The sequence below is a fragment of the Chionomys nivalis genome, chromosome 7 (genome assembly GCF_950005125.1).
Source record: "Chionomys nivalis chromosome 7, mChiNiv1.1, whole genome shotgun sequence".
Lineage (NCBI taxonomy): Eukaryota > Metazoa > Chordata > Mammalia > Rodentia > Cricetidae > Chionomys > Chionomys nivalis.
The window spans coordinates 69,350,834-69,377,495 of NC_080092.1; the positions used below are offsets into that span (position 1 = coordinate 69,350,834).

A 26,662-nucleotide genomic window follows, 5' to 3' on the forward strand; every position below is an offset into this window, starting at 1 on the left:
TAAGGGACAGGCAATGAGAAAAGAAAACATTTCTAAAAATACAGAGAGGCTTGCTGGGAAAAATAGGGCCCCAGGGCCACAGAAGTTCATAGAAATACTTCTTTGAGGAACTGTTCCTGTAACTGCTGTTAAACATCTAGTTCCTAAACCATAGAATTCAAAGCAGCTACACGCAAAAGCTTCCCAGACCTAACTGGGGGTTCCCAGGGCTCCCATCAGCTGATAATGCACGCTTACACAAGCTCTCCCTGGTCTCTGGCAACAGTGTCCCCCACTCTCCTCTTCCCCACTCACTACTCTACTCATCTCCCCTCACCCCTCCTTCCCCTCCTCCCCCACCCTCTTTCTCCCTTGCCCTCCCTCCTTCTCTCTGTAACAGAAGCAGAGACAGTAGTGCAAACCATCCTACACTGTGAAACTGCACGACTGTTCGGTTGGGCTGGAGTTTGCCATATTGTTATTTCTCCACTTTACCTACTTGAAAGACATGGCAAAAGCAAGAAAGAAACGCTTTATAGTCAGGAACGTGGGTTAACTCTGAACAGTCCCCATGGCAGACAGTCTTAGGACTCTGCTATTTCGCCTGGGAAGTGGAATGGGAGCCAGTCCCAGCCCCCCGAATTCCCCATTCCCTCAACCTATTGCTCCATGCTTATCTTGAAGAGGAATCAATTTCTTCAAAAGCTGAAGAGAAAACACTTGTGAGAAAGCAAAGTGGAGAGTAAATAAACCCTAAAGGACACCAGACAAAGTCGTTTTAACACTGATACACTGTTACCAACTTGCCTTTCCCAGGGTAAAGGCGAGAGCATCGACTAGCAGCTGACCCAGGCGCACTACAAACTTCAGCAGGTTGGACCCCCTGACTGAGTTCAGGTTGATGGCCAATCCTCAAGAGCCAACCCACCCAGTGGGAAAGATGACATCACTGAGCCTCCAGTTCTCATCTCCATGGTGACAAAAAAAAAAAAGGAGCTGAAAAAATTCCAGCAGACAGAAAACTTTCTTTGCGTTTATTATCTCTTATAACATTTTAAAATTTTGTTACTAAGTGATGTGCACATGGAGGTTGGGGAACAACCCTCTGAAATCGGTTCTCTCCTTCCACCTTCACGTGGGTTCTGGGAGTAGAACTCGGGTCATCAGGCCCATTGTTGGGTGGCAAGTGCCTTTGCCCTGTGAGCCATCTTTATTAATTAAAAAATTAGGACTATGGTGCTCGGTGTGTGGTAGCAGTCAAGCCTCACCCTCTCTCCCTCTTCTTACCCTCATCACTTAAAGACAAACTTTATAAATTTCAAAACAGGCTGTGACTGCACAGCTGCAGGAAACAAAGCTGCCAGGAGAAAAAGCATGCATACGCACCTCAAAAATACATATGCGGGGCACTCAGGTTTATTTTTTGTTTGGAGTGAGAGACATGTCAGTTTAAGTAGATTCTGGGCCAGCAGCTGCACTGCACACATCACGGGGTGTGGAGGGGGGGATCGCAAGGGCTACCTCCAAAACCTTGCAACCAGGCAGGGTGAAAGGCACAGCCCAGCCAATCAGACTCTTACAGTAACACGGAGAAATTCAAAAGAGAGGAAAAGGAGCCAGTGCTTGGTCACTGTTCGGGTTGAAAAAAAATATAGCTTGGGCTGTGCTGAGCCAGGAAATCAAAGCAATGGGCTTCCCAGTGGAAAGTCCGGTCCTCTAACACTTCACTTACCTGAAGGTAGTAGCTATTCTTTCCTGATACTGAGTCTTTTTAAAACTTGTTTACAAATACAGAGCCTGCAACAGTTCCTAACTGAGGAAACAGGCCAGCTGGGACCGCACAGGAGTGCTCCCTGCCTAGGCCACTAACTTGCACCCTTCCCCCAGGAACCTGAGATAAGCAGCCTCTAATCCCAGGGCCTGCCTTTCTGGAAAGGGCACATTTCCTTGGCTCTTTCGACAAACCTACACAGGGCAAGACCTCCCACCCAATTTTGCTGGCTCTGGAGCAGAAGGTCTTCTGTCTGCCTTCTGGAGGCCCTGGGTTCTTCTGTCTCTGCTTCAGGGGATCTGGAGGGGGACTCTTTCTTTCCCGTTCCCTCTCATCCTTTCTTCCCTTTATATCTACAGGCACATGCTCTAAGTGGCTTAAGGCTTGGCATTCATCTTAGGCACATCAATAATGGATCAGGAGCTCCAAACCTGTTTCTGGTTATGACAGACAAATCAGGCCCTCCTAAAGGGGGGGGGGGGGGGTGAGGAGGAAAAGTGATAGACTTTAAAGGGTCTGTGAGACAAACCCATTTCTGGGTTCTGCCCACAAAGGAAGGACTTCAGCCTCTGGGGCTGACACTCCAGACTGATCCCAGGTGGTTCCTGCATATAAACTCACCAGCCACATACTTGGGAAAGTTCATTGGGGGGGGGGGTCCCCGTTCCTGTTGAATAGTGCTTTCCAGAAGCCTGGTAAGTATTATAGGGAAAAGGAGAGGAAGCACGTTGTCCTCCTCATCCCCCTCCTCCCCAAAAGCAAGCCCCACACAGTGAACACAGCTGCAGGAAGATTAAAAACATTTTATTGTTTAATGACTAACAAGGGTTGCTGGACATGGGCAATTTAAAATCAAATACAACTCCTGACAGCCATTTACAGTTAAAGGTGACTGTGTTCTTTTAAAAGCAGATTGTCCCTACCAGGAGGAGAACTGTGCACTGAGGGACCCAAATGCCCACTTAATTATTAAAGCTGTTAGCTGGGCCACCCCAAATGAAGCCCTTCCATGGATACAGTTCCCTAAGAAGGAAACTCTGGCCCCACCCAGAGCATAAGGAAGATGCCAGCGAGGAGTTGAGTAATGTCTTGTCACCAAAGTTAAACACTCAATTATAAAACATTCCAACAGATTCTCAAAGAACATCTACCTACGTGACAGAGATTTACACAAACCTGGAAGACAAGCGGCAATATTTCCCCTCTACCCACCCTCTCCCCACTCCTCACACTTCCATCACAGGAGAGGGGGAGGAAGCAGGGCGCGGAGGAGATACCATCAAACAAAAATCAACTGTGAGACCCAGTTACTTATCTGACATCCCACAGTCCTGAGAGACAAGTTGGACACACACAAGCACACCAGCGTGAGCATACGCACACACTTCTTTACTGCCTCAGCAAGAATTATGGCTCAGGAGACCCGGCACTAATTTTAGTATCAGATTTATTATACAGCAGGAGGTGGGAATTCTTCAGGCCTGTCCGGTCTCCATATCCCTTCCAGACTTCTCCTCAGAGAAGCAGTAAGAAAAATAACATAGAGAAACTTCCCGGTTACTAACACCTCCCAACCCTTGGCAACCGCAGCAATAGACCACCAACCTGATTCCTGAGGTCTTTCAAAGCCCTTTCTGGGTGTTTCTGAGGGCCCCCATCACTAAAACACACCCTCTGCTTTTTGTTTAAAATAAGTCTGTCAACCCAAACAAAGATTGAGAAACCCAAGGTTGTAAAACAAGGTTATCTCAAACACGGTCAGAAACTGAACTCTTCCCCCATCTTCTTGCTTTGATCTCAAGGAAATACAGGCAGCAGGGAGGTCAGAGCAGGGACAGTCTTTAAATGCTAATGTCATCTGTTGATCCCTTCAGCCTCATTGCATGTGTTCTAAAAGGATGGAAACTCCATCTTTAGGTTGTTTTATCTCGGGCTTTACAGCCCTAGTTAGAGCATCCTTTTCTCGGCCTATTTGACCCTGACTTTTCTCTGAGTTGCCCTAAGGAGTAAACTATACCAGCTCTCCCTCCCCCATTTCTTATACAAAAGGCCTGGTAGAGACTAAGTACTGGCTTCTGACCGGCCCACCTCTCTGGTGTAAAACAGTATGTGCCTCTGCAGCAGTGGTCACGTGTGCAAGACTGAGGTGCAGTGTGTTGAAAATGAGGCTTTGAAAGCACTCTTTGAGGGCCAGTAAGATGACTCAGCGTGCCAAGATGTCAGTCACTAAGGCTGATGACCTAAGCTTGAGACCTGGGACCCACAGGTAAGAAAGAATCAGCTCCACAATGTTGTCTCTGATCCCCACATTGCATGCCATAACATGCAACCCCCTCCCACAAACACACAACACACACACATAAAATAATAAAATGTCTAAAACACATAAGAATAAGAAGGAAAGGGGCCTGTGCAAAGGTCCTGCTAAGGGGCTACACTCAGCCCGGAGCCTGGAGCATCTCCATATGTACTGTGCACAAGAAACCATCATTTCTGCTCTCCTGCAGGCAGGATCTGGGACTCTGTCCACACACAAGAGAAGTCTAATTGGCCTTATGCCCTCAACACTTCCTAGTCCTGTCATGCAAACCACCAAGCTGATGCTGCCTCTCAAGCGCACCTCAGCTCCGCCTCCTGATCTCCACCTTCCACAGTCAGCCATCTTTGCTCACTGGGATCACTGCGGTAACTTCCGTCCCGAGTACATATCTGCCGGGGCTTCTCGCAAGTCATTTCACACACAGACTGTCAGTAATCTTGCCCCAACTCAAAACGGCCTATCTCCCCCAACTATCTCAGTACTCCCCACTCCTACAAACTCTACGGGACAGAGATAGGGCTGTCCTCCCCCAACTATCTCAGTACTCCCCACTTTGAGCCAGGCATAGAACATTAGCCTCATAACAAGTAAGTCCACCTTCTCCAGCACTCCCCAGCCCCAGCCCCAGCCCCACCCCACTCAGCGCCTGTCCCACTCCCTGTGAACCCAGACCTCCTGCCAGTCATGCTCTTTGGAACTTTTTCTTCCTCTGGAGTCTCGACCCAGGAGAGCTGACGACACTGCTATAATGAGCATCTTCTGCTCTCACCCTCCTCCCTGCAGATATATTCCTTTGGTTTCTAAGCCCAGAAACTTCCACGCAAAAGCAAGAATGTGCAAAAGAGAGTCGCCCTATTTCTCAGGACAGTTGAAGCCACCTCATCAAGCAACCAAGGTCTAGCCTGGTTCCTAATTAATATTAACCCTCCAAATCAGAGTCACGCTCAGAAATCTTGGATGAAGAGACGCAGGGCGGGAGGGGAGTCTCCAATTTTCTTTTTACTTCATCTGGAAAATTAAGAGCACTGCTGATTTAAACAAGAAATCATCAAGGAAAGCAATCACAACTCCACACGGCCCATAACTCGATGGACTTGGACGTGTAACCTGCCACTCGCATGTGCTGAAATTAAAGTAACTGTGGCAAGAATAGCAATGGCAGCGCGGGCGGGCCTGTCTCTCCTCCTCCACCCTCTGAAGACATAACGACCCCCGAGAAGCCTGGAGAAGAGATCCGGCAAGAGAGCTTTTCTATTTGTCATACTAAACCAGCAGAAAACTGGCCGATGACTTCCCGCGATGGTACCCCGAGACTACTGGAAAGGACAGTGAATGGGGAGATGAGCACAGACAGCCGAAGGTGGGAGGGGCTGCCGGAGACCCTCCACTCCTGGCTCGGCACTTATTTGCTGTTTCTGTATTAATTACAATAAACTGCTTCATAGCCTGGCGACCACTTAATGGAGCAGCAAATATGGCTTTTTCCCTACAATTAGTCAATGTAATCTGCCGCTGTTCCCTCCTCCTGGCCACCCCCTTGGCTTCCGCATACCCTATCCTTCTTCCTCTCACACACTAACATCCACAGCCACAGCGCCCACGTGACAGGTCCACTTACAAGTACTCCCAGTCCCTGGGAAACGACACCCAGTGGACATCAAGTAGAGGGGCCTACCTTGGAAGAGAGCAAGGAAATTAGGACCCCACTCTAGGGTCCTAAGATACCTGAGGCTTTCCCAGCCCAGACAGGAAGTCTGAGGGTCAGCATCTCCCAAACCGCTGGCTGAGGACCGTGGTTATTTTCCTGAGCTCTGTCAAACTTACCCCACTCATGCAATGGGGTTCGAGGGTTTGCAGAGGAAAACCCAATGTTCCATATCCCCTAGAACCCAAAGACTTTACAAAAGAGGTGACTTTGCCTATCTCAGTAGTCTCAGGCGACATGCCTGTCCCCTATCCTCACTCACAACTGGAGGTCTTTTGTTTGTTTGTTTTTCTAGAAGCTACTCTTCCCTTCTCATCAGACTCTCGCCACCCAGCTCTGCCCTTCTGGTTTGCCTCCAGCACCAATGAATTAATCCAAGACTAGAAGTGCCATCTAGGAACCCTGAGGCATTTCTATGTCCTTGATTGGGGTTTGTGTGGAATGAAACCCCGAGGCAGTGCCCTTTGTGCAAATTAAGATCACCAACCTCTCTTTCATCTCATGGGCAGGTAGAAGATGCACCAGCTAAGGCATGATGTCCTCGCCCCCATCAGGACACTCTGTAAACTTTCCCATTTTCTTTTCGGGGGTTTTTTTTTTTTTTTTTTTTTTTTTTTTTGGTTTTTCGAGACAGGGTTTCTCTGTGTAGCTTTGGAGCCTGTCCTGAAACTCACGCTGTAGACCACGCTGGTCTCAAACTCAGCAATCCACCTGCCTCTGCCTACTGAGTGCTGGGATTAAAGGCTTGTGTCACTACTGCCCAGCGAACTTTCCCATTTTCAAGACAGCTTTTTTTGTTTGTTTTTCTTGTTATTTACTGGCTAGTCTCAAGATAGCTACAGAGTTGCGGATGGCTCCAACTCCTTCTTGTTCTAGAAGTCTGCCACTTACAAAGCGCTGAAATTACAGATGTGTGATACCATAAGCAGCTTTCAGAATGGATTTGAAGGGCTAGAGACAGGGCTCAGCAATTAAGAGCACCGGCACTCGTATGCAGGATCCAGGTTCAAGTCTCAGCAGTCATACGGTGGCTCACAGCCACCTACAGCTTCAGTTTCAGAGAAATCCAATGCCTTTTGGCCTCCCTGGGTACCAGGCATGCACAAACACACAAGCAGTTAAAACATTCAAAACACAACGTGGTAAGAAGTTGAACCTTGGTGACTTTCTCTAACTGCACACACACACACACACATTCTTTTTTATTCATCAAATATTACATAAAAAAATATGTAAGACAGCAGACCGTGGCACATGCACCATCTCAGGCAGACAACAGTTAGCCAAACTTGTCACAGGACAGTGCCCTTCCTAACAGCTCCTAATTCACACATATGTAATATTCCATGTCTTAGACACCACGCTAAGCATGTACTATGCTAACTCAGCTCATCCTCGCCACAACCCTGTGAAGGTGCTAGAACCTGTCCACTGTACAAATGACAACTGAGTATAGAATACTTCAGACAATGTGCTTGGGCTGCACAGATGATACCTGGCAGAGCAAGAATTCGAACTCAGGAAGCCTAGTTCAGGAATCCAGAACACCTCAACAGGAAGTGATACAAATAATAAAGTCCACAACTTAGAAAGCACAGGGTGATGGGATGGGAAGCATCCAACGTATATGCAAGATCCTCACTTCCCATGTTCTCAGGTTCCAACCTGTACAACACCGAGTCGTTCACAGGGTGGCTTCATGTCTCTGTCCAGAAGAACTAGTCAATTTATCTCTTCTGCCAATAAGCACGACGAGAGCCTAGAATATCAGAGCCCCCCTCTGGACAGCTCTTTATAGTCCCCGCACACAGGGACATGTCTGAGGATGCTGAAGTTCCAACCCACGTGTGTTTTCCCTGGCACATGAGGGTTTTGTTGGCCCAGACCTGAAAGTTCTGCAAGGCTCATTTCCCATAAACACAACCACGCCTTTTCTTAGAGGCCAGGGGCTCGGCGCAGCCTGCCTCTATCTCAGAGGGTCATGCCATCAGTGGCTCAACTCTACCCCAGCAGGGTCATGACAAAGAGAGGCAACCAGGAGATCTGATCTGGGAAGGCATGAACCTCGAGAAAACAAGATGATGTGGCAATAAAGACAATGATGACACGCTAAGGTGACATCGTGCCAAACACAGGCTGCAGTCAGGACCTGCACTCTTAAAGGCTTGAATTAAATTCTGCTGGTGAGTGCAGCAGAAAAACACACAGCAAGAGCCAGTCCCCACTGCCCTACGGTGTCAGCTAGCTCTACAGGTGCCGGGTACAATGGAAACCATCTTTAACAAGGGTTATGACATGGGACATGAAGGGATGTTAGTCTGTCCACTAGGTACAAGAGAAATGCATGACTGGACCCAAGGATTCTTAAAGACGTTCTGTCATCGTCTACTTCACTACCCCTAATAGTGTAGGAAAACAAGCCCTGAACCTGGCTCCCTAGTGAAAAAATGCAAAATGTGCATAATTAAAATTATACTTGTGAAATTCAAACACACTTTAATTTCCTAAGGGCCCCCTAATCAAGTCAGAAGTTCTCACTAAAACCAATTATCTGCTTTGAAAACAGATGAGGAAACATATAGACTGAGCAGTCTTAAGGAGATGCTCAGCCCAGGGTCCAACAGCCTTATTTGAGCCACGTTCCCCTGGAGGATGGGACTAGATAGAAACCAGCTGGCTTCGCCTAAGCATTATCTTGTGTGTGTGTGTGTGTGTGTGTGTGTGTGTGTGTGTGTGAGAGAGAGAGAGAGAGAGAGAGAGAGAGAGAGAGAGAGAGAGAGGGAGGGAGGGAGGGAGGGAGGGAGGGAGGGACGGAGGGAGGGAGGGACGGAGGGAGGGACGGAGGGAGGGAGAGAGAGAGAGAGAAAAAAAACCTTTTGTTTGCTTACCTCTGGCTATAAAAAAGATCCTTGGGGTGCTAGCCCCAAGGGAACAGGGTTGAGAGGTGTAAAAACAGGCTTCCCTGGTTAATACGCACTGTGTTTCCATCCACCCCACCCAGGTACCTGCAAGCTCTTCTCTAGAAGCTTCTAGCAGGTTTTCCAACAGTTGCCTGTCACTCTGAACAGTATTATCGCAGTGTCACAGTGAAGGAGATGAAGGTATCAGCTTCCTTCTGAAACGGGTTGACAACGAAACCAAGGACACTACAAAGTCAGAGTCCCCAAAGCGTCACCTCTCCCCAGATTCCCAGGTGAGCTACCCGCACAGCCGCAGTTCTTCTCCAGGAGTGGGAAATTCTCCCCGCAAACTGAACATGGACATGCACAACTCTCCAAGACACGAGATGATTTAAAGGGCATGTGTTGCGATGACCTATTCATGTCATCATGTGAAGTGTTATCAGAAAAGGACCTTTCTGGGATTACAAAAAAACAAAAACAAAAAACAAAAAAAACTTCGCTGTATTCTTACAAGTTTCTTTTCTTTTCTCTTCTTTCTTTTCTTTTCTTTTCATTTAGGTTTTTCCAGACAGGGTTTTTGTGTAACAGCCCTGGCTGTCCTGGAACTCACTTTTATAGACCAGGCTGGCCTCAAACTCAGAGATCCACCTGCCTCCCTCTCCCAAATGCTGGGATTAAAAGTGTGCACCACCATGCCTTTACAGGTTTTCTTCTCCTCCCATGGCTGGAATCCATTTCAGAAATGAAAATATGAGCATTTCATACTCCCCCTTCCAGTGTACCGACAATGTCCAGCTCTGTGGTGTTGGCCTCACAATCGCCCATCCAGTTCAGCAGGGACCCACAGGGCAGAACAAAACACCACCCACTGTAAAGGCCGACTTCTGGGCTGAAGAGATGGCTGGGGGCGGCACTCGTTGTCAAGCCTGCTAGACGGGGCTCCAGCCCAGGGACTCACATGGTGGAAGGAGAGAAATAACTCTCGAAAGCTGTTCTTCTCCCCGTGCATGACATGGTGCACACGCATGTGCACACTTTCACATAGAAAATACAATTTTTATTTCTTTTTTATTTCAAACTTGACTGTGCAGCAACTGGAAATAGGTGATACTAACCCAGTCAGTCTGTGTGCAGGGCACTTACTTCAACATACTGAAGTGGGCTTGGCATTCAAACCCACCACTGGAAAAAGGATGAAACCAAAATGTATGCATGTGCACACACAGGGACAGGCACACACACATGCACACAAAAGTGCACGAAACAAATCATGGGAATCGGGACCTGGCTGGTTCCTTGCCTCCCTCCCACCAGAGTGGCCACCTCATTAATGTCACTCAGCATCCCATTTTGCTACACTGTGTCTTTCTGCACTCTGCTGCCGTAAGCAGGCCAGAAGCTCGCTCCCATTGTAAACTTCTGTTCTCTGGGAAACTATCAAAAGCTTTGATTGGAGAAAGGGGAGAAAAACCTCTCCCAGAGCTTCCCATCTCCCCCCCTCCAGTGGCTTCTCTTTGGTGCTTTATTCAACATCACTACACACACAAATCATGCTCTGAAAGTCGTTTACAGTATGTCATCTTAGGATAAAAAAAAAAAGAAAGAAAAAGAAAAAAGAAAAGAGTGCGGTGGCCATGTATTTGCAACTGCGCAAAGAGAATAATTCATTTCGGTGGAGGCTACGGATGAAGCCCTGAATGCATTCCTACACCGTTTCCTGTCCTTCAAAACAATAAAAATGTAAAAACCCAGATGAAGCAGGCCTGGAGGTGGCAGGAACGACAATCTCTTGACCCCCAAGGAATGTATTCTCCGGCATCTTTCCGAAGCACTGTCGTCCCCAGAATGCATCATCAAGACCATTTTATTAGATTTTTCTAAACCCTTGAAATTGTCACATAATTGAAACAGAAACAGCAATTTAGAGCTCTGAATGGATTTCTTAAAAAGACGACTCTCCGCTCACCCAGCGCCCCCCACTTGGCCGCTCTTGCCCTGAACCTAAATGCAAGCCCCTTGCACACAAAACCCTATTTATCTTTTAAATCCTCCTCTACCATAAAAGTTACACATTCCCCTAATGCCATAGATTTCAGGACATTTGGGAGAAACATCCCAGACAACAGGCTAAAAAAAGAATCCATTAGCATTAACTTGCCTGTCACAGCCAGTGACAAATAAATGAACGAGGGGCTTTCAGATCAGTCATTGGTGAAACTACCCCAGGCAGATAAAGACCAGCCCTGGGAGAGCGCAGGCCCTGGAAGAGACCTCTCTCACAGTAGGGTCTCATCTCTTCCCTAGCTGCAGCCTAGGATGATACTCTCAAAGGCAGCAAAAACACAGGCATCCTACACAGAGAAGGAAATGAATTCCTCACACCCACTGAGCATGGCCAAGATAAAGGGTGTATGCTATCTTGCCCTGAAAGCCAGGACCCCGAGAGTTGGCCAAGCCGCCGACACCAAGCTTCCCATCTCAGTGTGCTAAACCTTGCATCACCTACAAAAAGGGCAACCATGCCAAGCAATCTGCAGGCTGCTGGGTATGGTCCTCTTATGGTACAGACAGTGTCCTCTTTAGGGACAGGGACAGGGAACCAATGCTCCCATTGTACCCACAATGTGCAGTCACCCAGAGACATCACCTAGTCTCATCCTCCTGAACAAGTCTAAGAAGGTCCCATTTCACAGAAAACAAAACCAACAAACAAAAAACCAAAAACAAATTGAAACATAAAAGCATTAAGTGAAGTGTCATTTCACTATGCTAACAAGTTCTCAGACATAAACAACTAAAGGAAAATACCCTGGAGCTTCCTGGATAGATTGTAACAAATACTATGTGCCAGCCTGGGTTACTTTATAACATTCGGACAAAGTAGAAGAAATTAAAGTCTACCAGAGGTGCCCAATCATTTGACAATGAGACATGACATTGTTCTCTACGAAGATGCTGGGGTAGCAGACGGGTCTCAGGCTGGATATACCACTCACACTGGATGAAGCAGAGGAAGCTTAGAGTTCAGGGGAATGAGACTTTGGGATTCCCTTGGACTTGGGTCCAAAGGCTGAACCTGATTCTTGCTATTTCTGTGGTTTCAACAAAGCTGTTCACCTTCACAGGCCTCAGTTCACCCATCTGTAGAGCGGCGGTTCTATCAAGGGTGACGAGAGATCACTGTAACGAGGCTTGGTACTATCCTGCAACATCAGGTACTATTTTTGAATCTTTTTTTTTTCTTTTAGAATATTCAAAATCTCAAACTAAAATAAGCAAATACAGTAGCCAGGTATACACCTGAGGGGTGGAGGGAAAACACCTTCCCAGATACTTAGAAGTGTGGTGCCATCCTCGAGAGAGGGAGAACAGGCATCAGAGCGCTGTACTTGGCACCCAAAAAGACAGCTGCCCAGCTGAACCAACCATCGCAGGTAACTGCGGCAAGAGAAGACCCACAGGGAAAGCAGGCTCAGAGATTCCCAACATATATGCTCTTCCCTCTAAGCAGCTACCAAGCAAAGGCGATCACAAGCTGCCATGAACTATGAAGTCCCAGGTCCAATGTTCTCAGCAACAGGGCAGGGGCATCAGAAGCAACCTGCAATTTCCATATGGAAAATATCACCTCACTGTCCACACAGGGTGAGGTCATGACCAGAGCTTAGACAAGGACAGAGGACAGAACTGTACAATGTGGTCTATGCTGTGGTCCCTTACTAAGAAAACAGAAGAGGGGTAAGAGGTACAAACATCAGAATGGCAGACTCTGTAAGCTGTCCACTCATCCCAAAGATCAAAGGGGTTTCTACCAAGAGCCGCATGCCTGAAGATGGTCTACGGCCCTGGAGAACAATCTGAAATCACCCATCAGGCATAAGCCGCGAGTCTAGTCTGTGACAGTCTCCCAGAAAGAGCTCCAACCATTTTCTCAACGACCCTGACTTCTCTGGGGGTTCAAAAGATCTCAGAGCACCCTGGGCAGCGCCCCTAGGAGCTACACACGTAACAGGTTCCCAGCCTATGCCAAAATATGCCTGGCTATCAAACCTGACCCCAGTGTGTATTACTTTCCAAGCCCAACTGAGACCCTCTCCTTGGCCTTATAGCACTCCGACATTCTTCTTCCTGGTTGCTCTTCAAGAACCAGGGCCAAACCACCCCAGACTAGAGGGCCATCCCCCACAGGCGGCCCCCAGCCTCTTTTACTTTGCAGATTATGTCCTTTCTTGTCACACAGGTCACTGCTGTTGCTGACCCCACAACGGTGTCTCCATCATTTTTCATCCACTCCATTTAAATCAAAGTTGTATGATGTACAAAACCTCTCGGAGAGCTAAGAGGCTTGGTTGTTAGCCATGAACAATGCACTTGTACCTTTGGGGTTACTGCCTGGTACAGACAATAAGGCTTGAAGGTAAAATACTGCAAAACTCAGAACAGAATACCTTGGTAAATAATCGTTTAACTACTGAAAGTGGCAACTGCATGCGTTAATGAAGGGATGGCCCCTCCCCACCCCAGCATGATTCTGCCTGGCTTAGGGGTTCATGCCTGATAATCTGTGATACCCTAACCCATCTGCTTTATTCATGCAGCCCCGCTGCAATGAAGGTTCAGTGAGTGAGGAGGCCTGGTCCTCCTGTCCAAACTATCTCCAGAGCCCCAGGGTGGCTGGCACACACTGGGCACTCAATGAGGAATAACTGAGAAAATGTCTCCCACACCTCCAAAGGATGTAGGAGCTCCATTAGTTGCCAACGGCTGCAAGAGCCATAACAGACACCAAGCTAAGATCCTGGAAATCCAGAGAAAGAAAGAGCTCCATGCCGGTTCATTCTAGTCACCACCCCCCCCCCCACACACACACACACCACACACACAACAAGGGTCCCTGAAGGGTATGCTGCCCAGGAATGCTTCATCGGGCTTGTGTGAGCTGAAGATGCTCTGTGGTGTGTGCATGACGACACCACCTAACGAGGCATCAGCAGACAGTGCAGACCTCGGCTTCATGTGGAAGCCGGGATAGCTCAAGCCATGGGATGCATCAGAGAGAAGGGCACAGAGAGATGGGACAAAGGTCTCAGTCCCAAAGCCATGGAAGTGAAGAAAGATGTGAGACAAGCTGGAAAGGGGCCCTCACAGGGATCTTAAAGGGGACAGAACCCAAGGCCAATGCATTTAAACTGCTCCATGGGCAGCAGGAAGTCCAAGGAAGCAATGAGGGGCTCTCAGATGCCCTCATGGAAAAAGAAAGGCCATGCCAAGAGGGAGCAATGAGTGAGCTGAAGGGTGGTGAGAGGTGTGCAGGTATGTTCTTGGGGCCACCACTTGCTGTGCCATCACGTGATCTCATTTAAATTAACACTCTAAATTCAATAAGTCATGGAAGAGGAAGGGTCACACAACCGTGGTGTATTCTATGAAAATCTAAAAGTGGACACTTGGAATACACACCATATCAAGAGGCCTAAAAGATGGGCCCTCAGAGACTGCCATGTCCCTCTCCCTGCTTGGGGACAGGAAGGAGGCTCACCTATTTACCAAAAGCCACATGACATGAAAGAGAGGGGCTTTGTCATCCTAGAAGAATGACAGGAACAAGGGAATCCCAGTCTGGAAGGAACGGCAACATTCAGCGAAGGACATTTGTAGGACAAAAGTGTCCTTCCTCCGTGAGTTGACACCTGCTAAGGACGTGGAACACAGGAAAGAGCAAGGCTCCCTGACAAGCAAGAACCTAAGCCATTAATCCTCCAAAGTCCTTACTGGTGGGGAAAAGGGACCCAGGCACACCCCGGCATCCTTGCAGGACCAAGAAAACTTGCCTGGCTGGCTACTTATCTATGGCTGCCGAGATGACAGCTGCAGATCATCCAAGATGGCAAGACGCTGGGTGACCCAACCTCGAGCAGCAAGGGGGGGCCAGATGCCGGAATCTCACCCTTTGCCCTTGAAATGCTGCCAAGAGACCACTCCCCCAGAACAGGGGGTGTGCACAGGCGGCCACTGCACCCATCTGCATGCAAGCTTCACAGAGAACCTTTTAGAACCCTAAAGCAACGTCAAGGAAACAATATGGGAAGAAATTCTGGCTCCTAGCTCAACCCTCCACAACTTAACTGTTGTGGTGACTTGGAAGCACCCAACAGAAAATGACTGGGTTGCAGCTGCCTCTAGTGAGAAAAAGCTGCCTAGGACTCAACTCATTTAGTTACCAAACACTGAGCTCCAAAGCTCCAAGCAGCCAGGGGGCTTATATTCCGATTAAGATTTTTTTTTCCTAAGCCATGCGGTGGTGGCGCACGTCTTTAATCCCAGCACTCAGGAGGCAGAGGCAGGCGGATCTCTGTGAGTTCGAGGCTAGCCTGGTCTAGAAGAGCTAGTTCTAGGACAGGAACCAAAAAGCTACGGAGAAACCCTGTCTCGGAAATTAAAAGGGAAAAAAAAATATTTTTTTCTTTTTTCTGAAGTCATTTTACCATGGCAGTTTCTTGACTCTATTAAGGTAATTCTAAGGGCAGGAATATAGTTCAGTTAGTTCGAGGCTAGCCTGGTCTAGAAGAGCTAGTTCCAGGACAGGAACCAAAAAGCTACGGAGAAACCCTGTCTCGGAAATTAAAAGGAAAAAAAAATATTTTTTTCTTTTTTCTGAAGTCATTTTACCATGGCAGTTTCTTGACTCTATTAAGGTAATTCTAAGGGTAGGAATATAGTTCAGTTAGTAGAGAGGCTGCCTACCAGTCAACTCTAGGTTGACTCTCCAGTACTCCGTAAAACTGGGTGTAGTGACTTGTAATCTCCGAACTCAGGAGATAGAGGCAGGAAGATTAACTGTTCAAGATCAACACCGGCTAAAAAAATGATTCTGGGGCCGGACTGGGATACATGAGACCTCTGAAAAAGTAGAAGAATAATAATTCTATAATGGTATCAGGAGACATGTGCTAGGTACCACGTGACCATATGCAGATCCCAACAACAATCTGTATTCATTTCCAAAATAACGTGGTGAGGAGCATAACACTTTTTAAAAGTGGGAAATTGAGGCTTGATGGGATTTCAGTGGTATGTCCACAGTCACCCAGCTGTCACAGAAGGCAACTGGAGGTCGGCTGAACAAATGACATCTCTAGATGTCTCTACACCAGCGGTTAAGGTCCCTGCCTCTCGAGTTTCAGGACAATGAACACACACATGAATCAAAACAGCATATGCTCCCCTGCTGGTAGATCATTTTTTTTTAGGTTTCTTTTTTTAATGGTCGTGTGTGTGCGTATGTGCGTGTGTGTGACATGTGTGTGCAAGCACCTGCAGAGATCAGCAGAGTTTGTGACTCCCTGGAGCTGAAGTCACAGGGGGTTAGAAGCTACCTGACATGGGTGCTGGGACCAGAACTCAGGACCTCACAGGAGTAGCAAAGGCTACCCCCACTGAGCCATCTCTCCAGCCCCATATGCAACATGTTTTTGTGTGTCCATTAAAAAATAAAGTCAGGGGGGCTGGAGAGATGGCTCAGCGGTTAAGAGTACTGACTGCTCTTCCTGAGGACCCGGGTTCAAATCCCAGCGCCCACATGGCAGCTCACAACTGTCTGAAAATCCACTTCCAGGGGATCTGACACCTTCACACCAATGTACATAAAATAAAAAAATTAAAAAAAAATAAATAAATAAAGTCAGTCGGGCAGTGGTGGAGCACGGCTTTAATCCCAGCACTCATATTTCAGAACAGCCAGGGTTGCACAGTGAAACCCTATTTTGAAAAACCAAAAGGCAAACAAACAAAAACCCAAAAACACAATCTCCACTTTTTCTTGTAATTGCTTTCCAAAAGTTTTATTTGTTGTATTCAAATTAACTTGTTTGTTTGTTTTTTGTTTTTTGAGACAGGGTTTCACTGTAGCTTTGAGTTTGTCCTGGAACTCACTCTGTAGACCAGGGTAGCCTCAAACTCACAGAGATCTGCCTGTTTCTGCCTCCTAAGTGCTGGGATTAAAGTCATGTGCCACGGCTCCCCAACAAGAAAGCAGTGTTCTTATACCCAAGGACAATTAGGACAGATGGTGAGTCATACCCAGGCTCGGCTCTTGCCCGTAGCTGCATAGCTGCTAGAGTCTAGTTCATTCCTCCACAAAAGAAAAGGAAGCCACAAAATTCACCCAGGCAGCTGACACTTGGACCCAAAGGAGACAGAAAAAAAAAAGAAAAAAAGAAAAAAAAAAAAAAGGAAATGGCATGATTGATCTCTGTCAGCCTCTCTCTAGTCCGTCGTAGCTTCGAATTAAGTCATCTTTTTAGAGTCACACGACCATTTTAATTTTTAAAAAGATGGAGGTGAGGGAGAATCCCTATATGTATTTCACAAAATGAAATGCCCCGGTGAAATAGGAAGACACAGAATGATCCCATTTCTTCTTGATGAAGATGTACTTCCCTAATGAACGGCCACTGGTCTCCAAAGAGTGGTCCCTAGACTGGCTAATAAAGCCCTGCGAGCATGCGCATTACAAAGTGGGAGATGTTGAGCCGCAAGACCCCACAGTCTGCTTTCGTTGCTCGTTAAAATTCTGGACAAAACAGATTTTTATTTATACAAGACATTAAAGAATATTATGACAGTACTCGTATGAAATCCGTTCTTCACTGCCACAGATTTTCTCTGGTCTCAAGTTACAGCTTCTTTCCACCCGACCTGTTTAACACCTCCACAGAATATTTCTCTGGCAACTGTTAGCAGGGAGGGGCGGCCAGAAAGCAGAGAGAGGAGTTTGAACAAGCTAACACATCATTAACGAGCCCAGCACCCAGTTCAGACAGAAGGGTACATACAGTCCGCCCTGTCACCAGGACCCCCACAGAGACACCCACAAGTTCTATGAAAGGAAGATAAACACAAATAAGGCTTCATTCAAAGTCCCCAACAGTCACCCTGGTCTGGAACCCTGATGGCCAGGCTTAGTTCTGTGGGAAAATTACCGAACAGGGCAAGTCCTTTCCCTACTTATTCCAGTTCCCAACAGAGACACATCTGCACCTCAACAACTCCTGCCCCTCTGAGCTGAACAACCCCCAAACCACCTAAAAAGGACACCCCACAGGGGTCAGTTAGAGAACACGAGATGGTGTCACAAAATTGGATGATGTCACAAGGGGAGGAGAATGACCAGAACCCAAGAACCTGGAATTTCACTGAGAATGATTTTGGTTCTGCTCTTCATGGTCTGCTGAACCCAGAGAGCTATGTCCCCTCGCTTCTGACAGGGAGAGAATGCCCAGTGGTACCCCAGCAGGACCACACACTGGCCAGCAGTTCAACTACCGAGGCAGATTGCATAGGTGTATTTTTTTAAATATCAGTATTCAACCCCTCAGTGTTTGAGCTGCCTCATCCGTCCAACAGAGGTGACACATCATCCCCTCACAAAGTACCTGGCACACACATTTAATTAATATCATCACTAGATCTCTCAGAGGGCAAGTGTGGGACCCTAACATAAACAGCAGCTCAGAGGCAGGAAGACTGCAAGTCCACTCAAAAATCATCAGGAATAACAGTGGATCCGACGTTGGCATCGCCATGTCTCAGACCCTTCTAGAAGCTTGTTTATCTCACTACAGGAAACCATGAGAAAAGGAAACAAGCTCAAGGAAGCTAAGTGATTTGGCCAAGTTCACCACAGCTAATGACGGGCACAGCTGGCATCTGAAGCCAGGTGGTCCAGCTTGCGCACCCCCTCCATCCTAATGATGATTAAACCAGTAATAACGGTGACGGTGATGCGCAGCGAGGCCCTCGCCAGGCCATGCTTTCATTTTTCACAGGAACCTTGGTGAAGGAGCGGATATCACTCCAGGTTCAGAGATGAGGAAACTGAGCCAGGGCTGGGATTCAGATGCGGATAAAAGATGGGAAAGGCCTTCACAAAGTGAAGACAGGGTACTGCTCCTAAATCCCTGAATTTGCAAGGCAACTGGCCTTTTCCAACTGGCTTGATAGGAATGCCTGAGAACTCACAAACACCCAAGGCTGGGAAGTGGAGACAAGCCTGAGATATTGTCTATCTTGTTTTTGAGTCGAATGTTTGAAAAACCAATGCCACTGCACATTAACGTGAAATACGGCCTTCCTGGCTGGAGAAGGACGTCCACCAGTGAGGGGAGGGGGACGAAAGGCGGAGGGAGTAGGTCTGGAGCCATGTTTCCCCAAGTCAAGGCTTTTTCCAGTTTCCCTAAAGGGAAATCTGATCCAAGTCATGAGTGATCCAATGACTAACCTGGAAATTTGAAGATTCACACTAGGGAATGAACAGAAATCCTTCCAAACCCAGGCAACACTGCTGATTCTGAGATGGGAGAGCACTCACTCACTTCACGGAAAGTAACACACAACTAAAACCAACCCCAAAGTTTACGCCACATAAAGGAATCTAAGTTCTTCATGAATTCCTACAATCTGTTTAAGAGTTAGGGGGAAATGCCACCTTCAAGTATGTACTCTGCTGACTGAAGGGATGTGGATTCCATCCTTTAAAATAAAGATTCACGCACTCATTCAAGTGGCAGGTTTCAGACCTGAAATCCTCAAACTACCATCCCTTTTTCTTTACCAACGTGCAAAACCATTTTCTCCTCTATATGATCAGAGGCTCTCCACTCCGAGAGCCTCCACGTGAAGGAATAAACTCAATTTTCCAAGAGCCATTGCCCTTTCTCTTTGTGCGCCTAGAGTTAGAAACCTCATGGCTTTCTCCAGCCCAAGAATGTCAAGGACACAGGATTTACTCAAGTACGAGGGACAGAAAGGACGGATGTAAAAGGTGTGAGGGGAACAGGAGCGCCAGAAGCCTAAAGGAGCTGCAAGGCTGCCTCCAGCTGCCGCCTCAGAACCGCAACTGGCAGGCACAGGAGAAACATTGTTAACTCCACACTTTACAGAAGTGCAAGCGCAGTATCACTCCTGTGGGGCAGCATTGTTTCAACCTCCTCCGGCCAGGCCCCAACTCTCTGGAACTCAGAAGCTGAGCTGTGGTAAGTTTCCAGGGGCTCTGACTGATCCAGATGCCCTGAAACTGGGGACATCCCTAGCTCCCTCCCCCAGATCTACATACAACTTTAGGCATTCTATGAAAGATTTTTTTTCCCAAGACAGGATAAACTGTTAACTTAAATTCTGCTCTTCTCCAAATGCTCCAGATTGAAAGGCCTCAATAGAAGGCCCTCCACAGAGAGGTATCAGGAAATGTTCAGCTTTTCCTGATAGGATATCAGCCTTGCTCTAAAATAAATAGAACACTCGAATAAATATTGCGGCAGGCGTGGTCACGCCCTCCTGAGAAGAAGCAAAGGATCGTATTTGCCCCTCTCCCCAGCTGGATGCTTGGAACCGACAGTGGCATGCTGACATGGAGGTGCAGGTTCACCTCACAGAACTGCTCACCTGGGCTTTTTCACCTCCCTCTGCTGACACCCTGAAGGCACAAGCACCAGCCTCCAACAGTTGCCAATGCTCGGTTTGAAGCTTGAAAGTCTCGCTAAAATCCCATCCATGGCTCTCCTACTTACCTTGGGCTGCGCACGACGAGGAAATGCAACTTTGGGATCAATCTGGAGAAAATAATAAAAAAAAAAAGGAAAAAGTCAGTACAGTAGTTTAAAGCAGCAGACAAAAACGAATAACCAACCACCTAATTATTAATCACTCATTTCTCAGGCTTAGACCTCAACTTTTAGTAACTTCTTGGGCAATTCAAAAGCTCCTTCAGCTTGGATCCCAACTTTCACCATCCTTCTCCCTATGGGACTCATGAGGGTCACCTTTCTGGAACGTTCCACCACACATTTTATAAGCCATGCACTCTTATTGAGACAAGGGACTTCTCTTCCACAGACCCTGAATATGAAATGGTACTCAGAGCTTAAAGTGCAATTGGGGGGGAGGGGCAGAAGATGGATACAATGTTATCTTAAGGGAAAAACAAAGAAAGAAAAAGCCCTCAAAATGAATGCTCCTCCAGCTATAAGTAAATAGGTGAATATTTCTTCTCCCTGGCAATTAAAAAAAATTGAAAATCAACAATATTCAACACAGTGTTCACCTCAGATTAACTCACTACGTTTGCAAAATGAAGTTACTCAGGGTAATCCAAAAGATCTTTTGCAGCCAGGTATGGTGGCTCACATCTGAGAGCCCTACACTTGAGAAGCCGAGGGAGGAGGAGCAATGAGGGTGGAAGCCCCCCTGACAGCTGGGTTCTAGTGAACTCTCAAAAACATCATTTGCATTTGCCTTGTTGGTATATCTCAAAGAAAACTGATATCAATTACTTATTTCTTTTAAAAAACTGCAATAATCCAAAGTCCAAACTAGAAAGGCCATTGCAGGGAGGGTTAAAAAGAAAACAACTGGACAGAAGTGGGAATCTAATGCAATAATTCGGGTATTCCCCCAATCCACCTCCACCCCAGTGGGAAAAGCTCCCCATTCTACGTGAGCAGCCGGCTTGCAGAGCACATGATTCTCAATCAGTGACGAGCTTCACAATTCCCACAGAAGCATTTGAGTCTAACAGCTGATGTGAGGAGAAAAAAAGTTACTGCCTAGATAAAAACAGCAAAGAATTCAAAAAAAATAAAGAAAAAGAAAAATCCCATCACTGGTTCCCATTAGATTTCTAACCGTGACAGATCTTTTGAGTATAGTTCAACATGGAAAATGGCATGGGTATTGCTACAAGTTATTTATTTATGAGCTCTGGCTTTCGTGTTATAAATTTCCCCCTTTAAAAAGTAAATCTGAACCTCATGTTGGTTCTGTCACTTAAGAAAATAACCATCACACTTTGGGAAAAACTGCAGGGGTGGACAGACTCACACACAATCTCTCCCCCACCCCAGATAGTCCCTGGGTCCCTTAGAGCCCCAGACTGTAAGACATACAAAGACAAAATCACTTTTATTAAGGTAGTTTAAAAACCTAAAAATCTACCTTGCGCTTTTCACTTTTAAGCACCACCTGAGAAATGAGAGATTACTTTTCAAAAGCTAAAACAGATCAAAATCTCGGGTCTAGAAAACTACCCTTTCGTAAAGATTAATATGACTGCGTCTACAGGTGTGCCCAGCACAGACTAGAGTTTCTCTACAAAAGAAATACAACAGGTGTGGAATTCCATTCTGGCGCCCAAACTGAGACGGATGTTCGTCTTTGTTCACTCCTGAGGCTTGGGAGATCGGACGACACACAGGTGCAGTGAGAGCCACCTTGTTTGTGTGGGAAAAGATGCTGTAGCATCCAGGAAAGGGCAGGGAGCTGGGGTGAGGAACGTACAAAGAAGAAAAAGAAGTGCTAAGATTTAAAAAAAAAATGTAAAATTACAAAACCAAAAGCCAATTGGGGACTGCACTGTATGTGTGTGGTGGTGACATCAGCATGTCACACTGAGAGCAGCGTTCTCTCCCATGTGCAAAGTTTTCCACACTGAGATCTCCAAGGCCTAGGAGGCATCAAGGCAAGAAGGCAAATTCCAACCTTTTGCACATCCCAGTCAACTATTTTTAAAAAGAAAAGAAAAGAAAAGGAAACTACCTAAAATTAAAACATTAGTTACTTAGGTACAGCGCTAGTACGGGCTCTAGGGTCCTCTAGAAAACACTAGGGCACTATTTTGGATGCGAATGGCCTTTACCTAAACACAGCTTTTAAGGTAACAGTAAACAAGATCCTCGTTTCCATGTCAATAAACCAACCGCTTCTGTCTCCTGCACTGAACGTTGAAACAAAGTCAAAAGCTAGGTTATACTAAGTAACAGCAACCAAAATATGTCTACAAAATAAGTTAGGGTGGAAAAACCCAAGGCCCAGCAAGGGATACCGAGGGATACTGGGGAATCACACTAGCCAGCACCCACTAAAACCAAACGACAGTTCTCCCACCCTGTCAAAAGGAGTGCACAAGAAATGACAAATCCGCTTTGAATTTTTCCTGTGAAATCTTCCTAGCTCCATGATGTGGCTAGCGAAGAATTCAAGGAAGAAAAAATAAATTGTTCAGACATTCCTTATCACCTTACCGGGGATCATTCTCGATAGTAAATGATCTGACAGTACAAACAGGCTGCGCTTGCAAGCTCTGACAAGTCTAGGACAATTAATAAAGTGACTTCAGTGTACAAGGCCTTTTCTTGGGGGGTAAGGGCAACACCTGACCTCTTTGATCATAAAAAGAGGGGGAGTTTGCAAAATCAAGGGTTGACCCGTTGACCCTTGTGCTTCTTCTCCTCCACTCAGTGTTAAAAGACCAGAGAGCTTGGAAGATCCTTGAATTCTGCTGACTTTACAGAAGAGGAGAGTAAGGGTCTAGTTTTACAGTGGGCGGCTAACTCACCTCCCATGAGCTCACAATAGAACGGGAGCATTCTGGGCAGCCCAAAGCCACATCCCAAATATCACCTTGAGGCCTCTGCCTTAAGCAGTGGGAAAAATCCTGATGAAATTCTGGTGAGCATACAGGGAAGGGGGGGTAGGGAGCGGGGGGGGGGGGGGCAAGCAAACCACTGAGAACTCCCCAGCCTCCTCCATCTTTACAGTTATTATTCCAGACTGAGATTTTTTTTTCCCCCTTATTCTCTGACCTCCACCTAGGAACTTTCACCTCTAAACTCTGTATTTTAAAAACTTCTAATGTTTTAAAAAGTATCCATACACAAATGAAAGGATGTGAAGGGGGCCGGGGGTGGGGGGGACCAGGAGGCAAGGAGGCAATCACTTGGAAACCCAGGCCTTATCAGCCTTCAATTCAACACCATCTGAAGAAACCCCACTGGAGGCCGGAATTGGTTCTGTCAGTATCTCCCTTCCCTTCTCAAACCACTTCTCAAATCACTTGGAGCCCCAGACAAACCTGTTGCCTGGACCTAAGATGAGCACCCCCTTCCCTCATCCCCATCCCTGTCCCCTCCACCAGGAAGCAGGCTGTGCCTTCCTTCTACAAGCCGAACACAATGCCACAGACTGTGTGCTCTACTGACAAAGAAAGTTCCATTTGCTCTCCGACGGAGTTTCTTTGCAAGGTCCCTTGGCGGGAGGCTACCCTCTCAGGGAACGGACACCCCCTCCCCCCAGCCTCCGCCTGGCAACGTCTGAAGCTGCAGCGGGACAGACTACAAAAGAAACCCCTCCCCAAAATCAGTCACCGCTGCAAACTTCTGAGCTAACTCGCTAGCTGTTTAAAAGTACCCAGTTCTAGCATAGAAGCAAAAGAAGGCGCTGTCCCTTTAAACAGGGCTGTCAATGCCCAGACCGGCACCGAAAAGGGGCAAACAACAACAACAACAACAACAAAGCAACCTACCGTCTTGGAATCTAACTCATGGTGGGGCTGACCTAATACTTTATCTACACTTGCTGGGTCTGCGAAGGTGACGAAACCGAAGCCTCTGGAAGGAAACAAAGAGGGAAAAAAAACAAACAAAATGTGACACTGAAAGCAACAAGGAGATCCTACATGCAGACTGGGGTGCAAAAGTTGCCCCCATACAACCCCATCCCCACCAGCTCCCTCTGTTCTCCTCTAGCCCACAGCCCCCTCTGCCTTGCGGGGGTAAAAATACCAAGGTTAGTGGGGGAAGCGGGAGGGGGGGCAGGGCGACTAGAGGTAACTTGGAACATGCTGGTGCCTCCAGTCCGGCAGGCTCAGTTTCCTCTCCTCCTCTTCCCTTTCTTAAGGCTTTGTTTTATGCCAAAGGAAATCGGGCAGTAAGATATTTATCCACCTCCTAAAGAGAGGGCTTCTGAGTTTGGGAGTGGGAAGAAGGCATACACTCAAAAATTTAAATTATAAAAAAAAAAAAACTGTGGAAAGTAAATGAAGCTGAATGTCATTTTAAACAAGAGAACAAGAAGCGACAGGAAAATGACTTCAAGCGGGAGAGATGGGCGGCTCTGAATCCAGAGTTCGGTTCTAATTAACAATAACCTTTGGGGTTATGGGGGGGGTAACGTTTCAGCCCAGCCACGCGCCTGAGCCCCATTCTAAATCCGCTTAGCTACTTCCGAAGACACCTCCAAAAATAAAACTAAAACTTTGTTCTAAAATAAAGGCAAAATCCAGAAGGAAATGCGTTACCTGGAGCGTTTCGTAGTGGGATCTCTCATGACCATACATTCTCTAATTTCTCCAAATTTGCTAAAATAGTCTCTAAGGCTATCTGTAGAGAGAAAAAGAGAGAGATGGGGGGTGGGAGGTGTGGAGTAGGGAAAAAAAGCAATGCAAATTTTGATCAAGGACAAAAAGCAAAAGTAGTTTTCTGTTGTTATTCTGTTTTGTTTTTGCAATATTTTTGCACACGCGGGGGAAATTCGGCAACAGAGGTCGCGTAGAGGGCTCGGAAAGGATTTGCTATTTAAAAAAATAACCTTGCACAGGAGAAGTGGGGAGCCAATGGCGGGGAGGGGGGGCTCTTACACTGGGATAACAAAGAGCAATAAAGAAGCCAAGAAGGGGGGGACCCGGGCGTCCCCCCCTCACTCCCTTACCTGGTGAGGTCTGCCAGCTCAGTCCACCGATAAACATTTTACTAGAGGGAGAAAACATAACCGAAGTGAGCACCGATGTCAGATCGGCCATTTTGACGTGTAACTTACAAAAGCTAAAAGGAAAGCTGGGGGGGAGCGGGCGAGCGCGAGCCGGGAGGTGGGTTGGGGGAGAAGGTGGCCGCCCCACGCCACCCCACGGTATGCGAGTGCCCCAGGGGTGCGCGCGGGGACGCGGGGGGCGCGCGGATGCCCCGCTCCGCACCGTCGCCCGCACAGCCCAGAGCGAGCCCGCGGCGGCGCGGTGGGCAGCGGCTGGAAACTTACCCGGGGTCGTGCTGGGAGTCGTTGGCGCTGCCCGAGGTGCCTGGGCTCCCATTTGCCTCCATAGCGGAGCCCCCCCGCCCCCCCACCCCCGACACACCGAGCCCCACAGCGAAGCGGAGCGCAGCGGCGACCGGCTCCGAGCCCCAGATCTCCGTCCCTCCTCCCCCGCCTCCTCCCCCCGCCCGGCGGCTGCGAAGCTCCGCGAGCGCCGAGCCGGGCCAGCGGCGAGAGCCCGTCACACGTGGGCTCGGCTCAGCTCAGCCCCGCCGCCTCGCACACCCCCCGTCCCCGCCCCCCCGGCCCATCCCCACCTCTCCCCCTCCTCCTCCCCACCCCCATCTCCTCCTCCTCCCCCCTCCTCCCTGCGCACGTGGGGCGGAGTTCTAGAACGTCGTGTAACCAATGCGGTGACGTCACGCACCCCGTTCAGTTCCCCCGCCTGTTCGCGCGCGCACACTCGGCCCCCCGTGGCCTCGGGACCCACCAGGGGCGGCTCGCGAGCCCCAAGACTCGAGGGGGGGGCACACGTCAGCCGGGCGGGGAGCCGGGAAGTGCACCCCGAGTCAGCTCAGATCACATGGGCTGGGTGTGGGGGAGGGGGAGGCGCGGGGAGCTCTGCCCGGGCTGCTCGCCGGGCGGGGAGGCGGCAACGCCCCGGACCCCCATAGTTTGCGCTACCCATTCAAGTTCTCGGGCCCCTGCGCCCGATCCCGAGGTAGCACCCGCCGCCTGCCCTGCCTCTGTGCCCCGGTTTCCAGCCACCGCGCGGAAATTTAGGTCAAGGACGCTGGGAGCACACCCACACCCAGCGCTCCCGGGGCGGTCCCCGAGACCCCGGGAATCGGGGAGGCTTTGGGATGGAGGAGACCCTCCCGCACAAACACCAGCCACAAGTTTTCATTTTCCCTTCGCGCGGCAAGTTCTCTGGCTCCAGCTCCACACCGGCACGTCCTGCACGGCTCCCCGCCCTTCCCCGGCAGAGGTACGGAGCCGTGCCCGCGAAGGTTATTTTGGAACTTTAAGAAACAGACGCGATACCAGAGGGCGAGAAAACACCCAAAACAGGGTTTGAGCGTCACTCAAACCACGACTTAAAAATATAATAAAGTGGGATTTTAGCG

General features: G+C 48.1%; 1 protein-coding gene across 11 annotated transcripts in view; it reads right to left on the reverse strand.

Annotated features, from left to right (window-relative positions):
* The window catches only part of Msi2 (musashi RNA binding protein 2), a 362,844-nt gene extending 336,847 nt beyond the window's left edge, over positions 1-25,997 (reverse strand). For 9 of the 11 annotated variants that reach the window (XR_009057374.1, XR_009057373.1, XM_057773599.1 and 6 more), the window contains exons 1-5: positions 25,542-25,606; positions 25,218-25,258; positions 24,808-24,889; positions 24,034-24,118; positions 20,246-20,287 (exon numbers count right to left, since the gene is read on the reverse strand). Coding sequence is in view for 9 of the 11 variants with exons in the window: in XM_057773599.1 (XP_057629582.1) it covers positions 20,246-20,287; positions 24,034-24,118; positions 24,808-24,889; positions 25,218-25,258; positions 25,542-25,603 (312 nt within the window). In the remaining 2 variants the exon portion in view is untranslated. Of the gene's footprint in view, positions 1-20,245; positions 20,288-24,033; positions 24,119-24,807; positions 24,890-25,217; positions 25,259-25,541; positions 25,634-25,962 lie in introns of those variants that run through there. The other 2 variants (XM_057773597.1, XM_057773592.1) reach the window with 2 other exon arrangements.
* Positions 25,998-26,662: the final 665 nt, after the last annotated feature.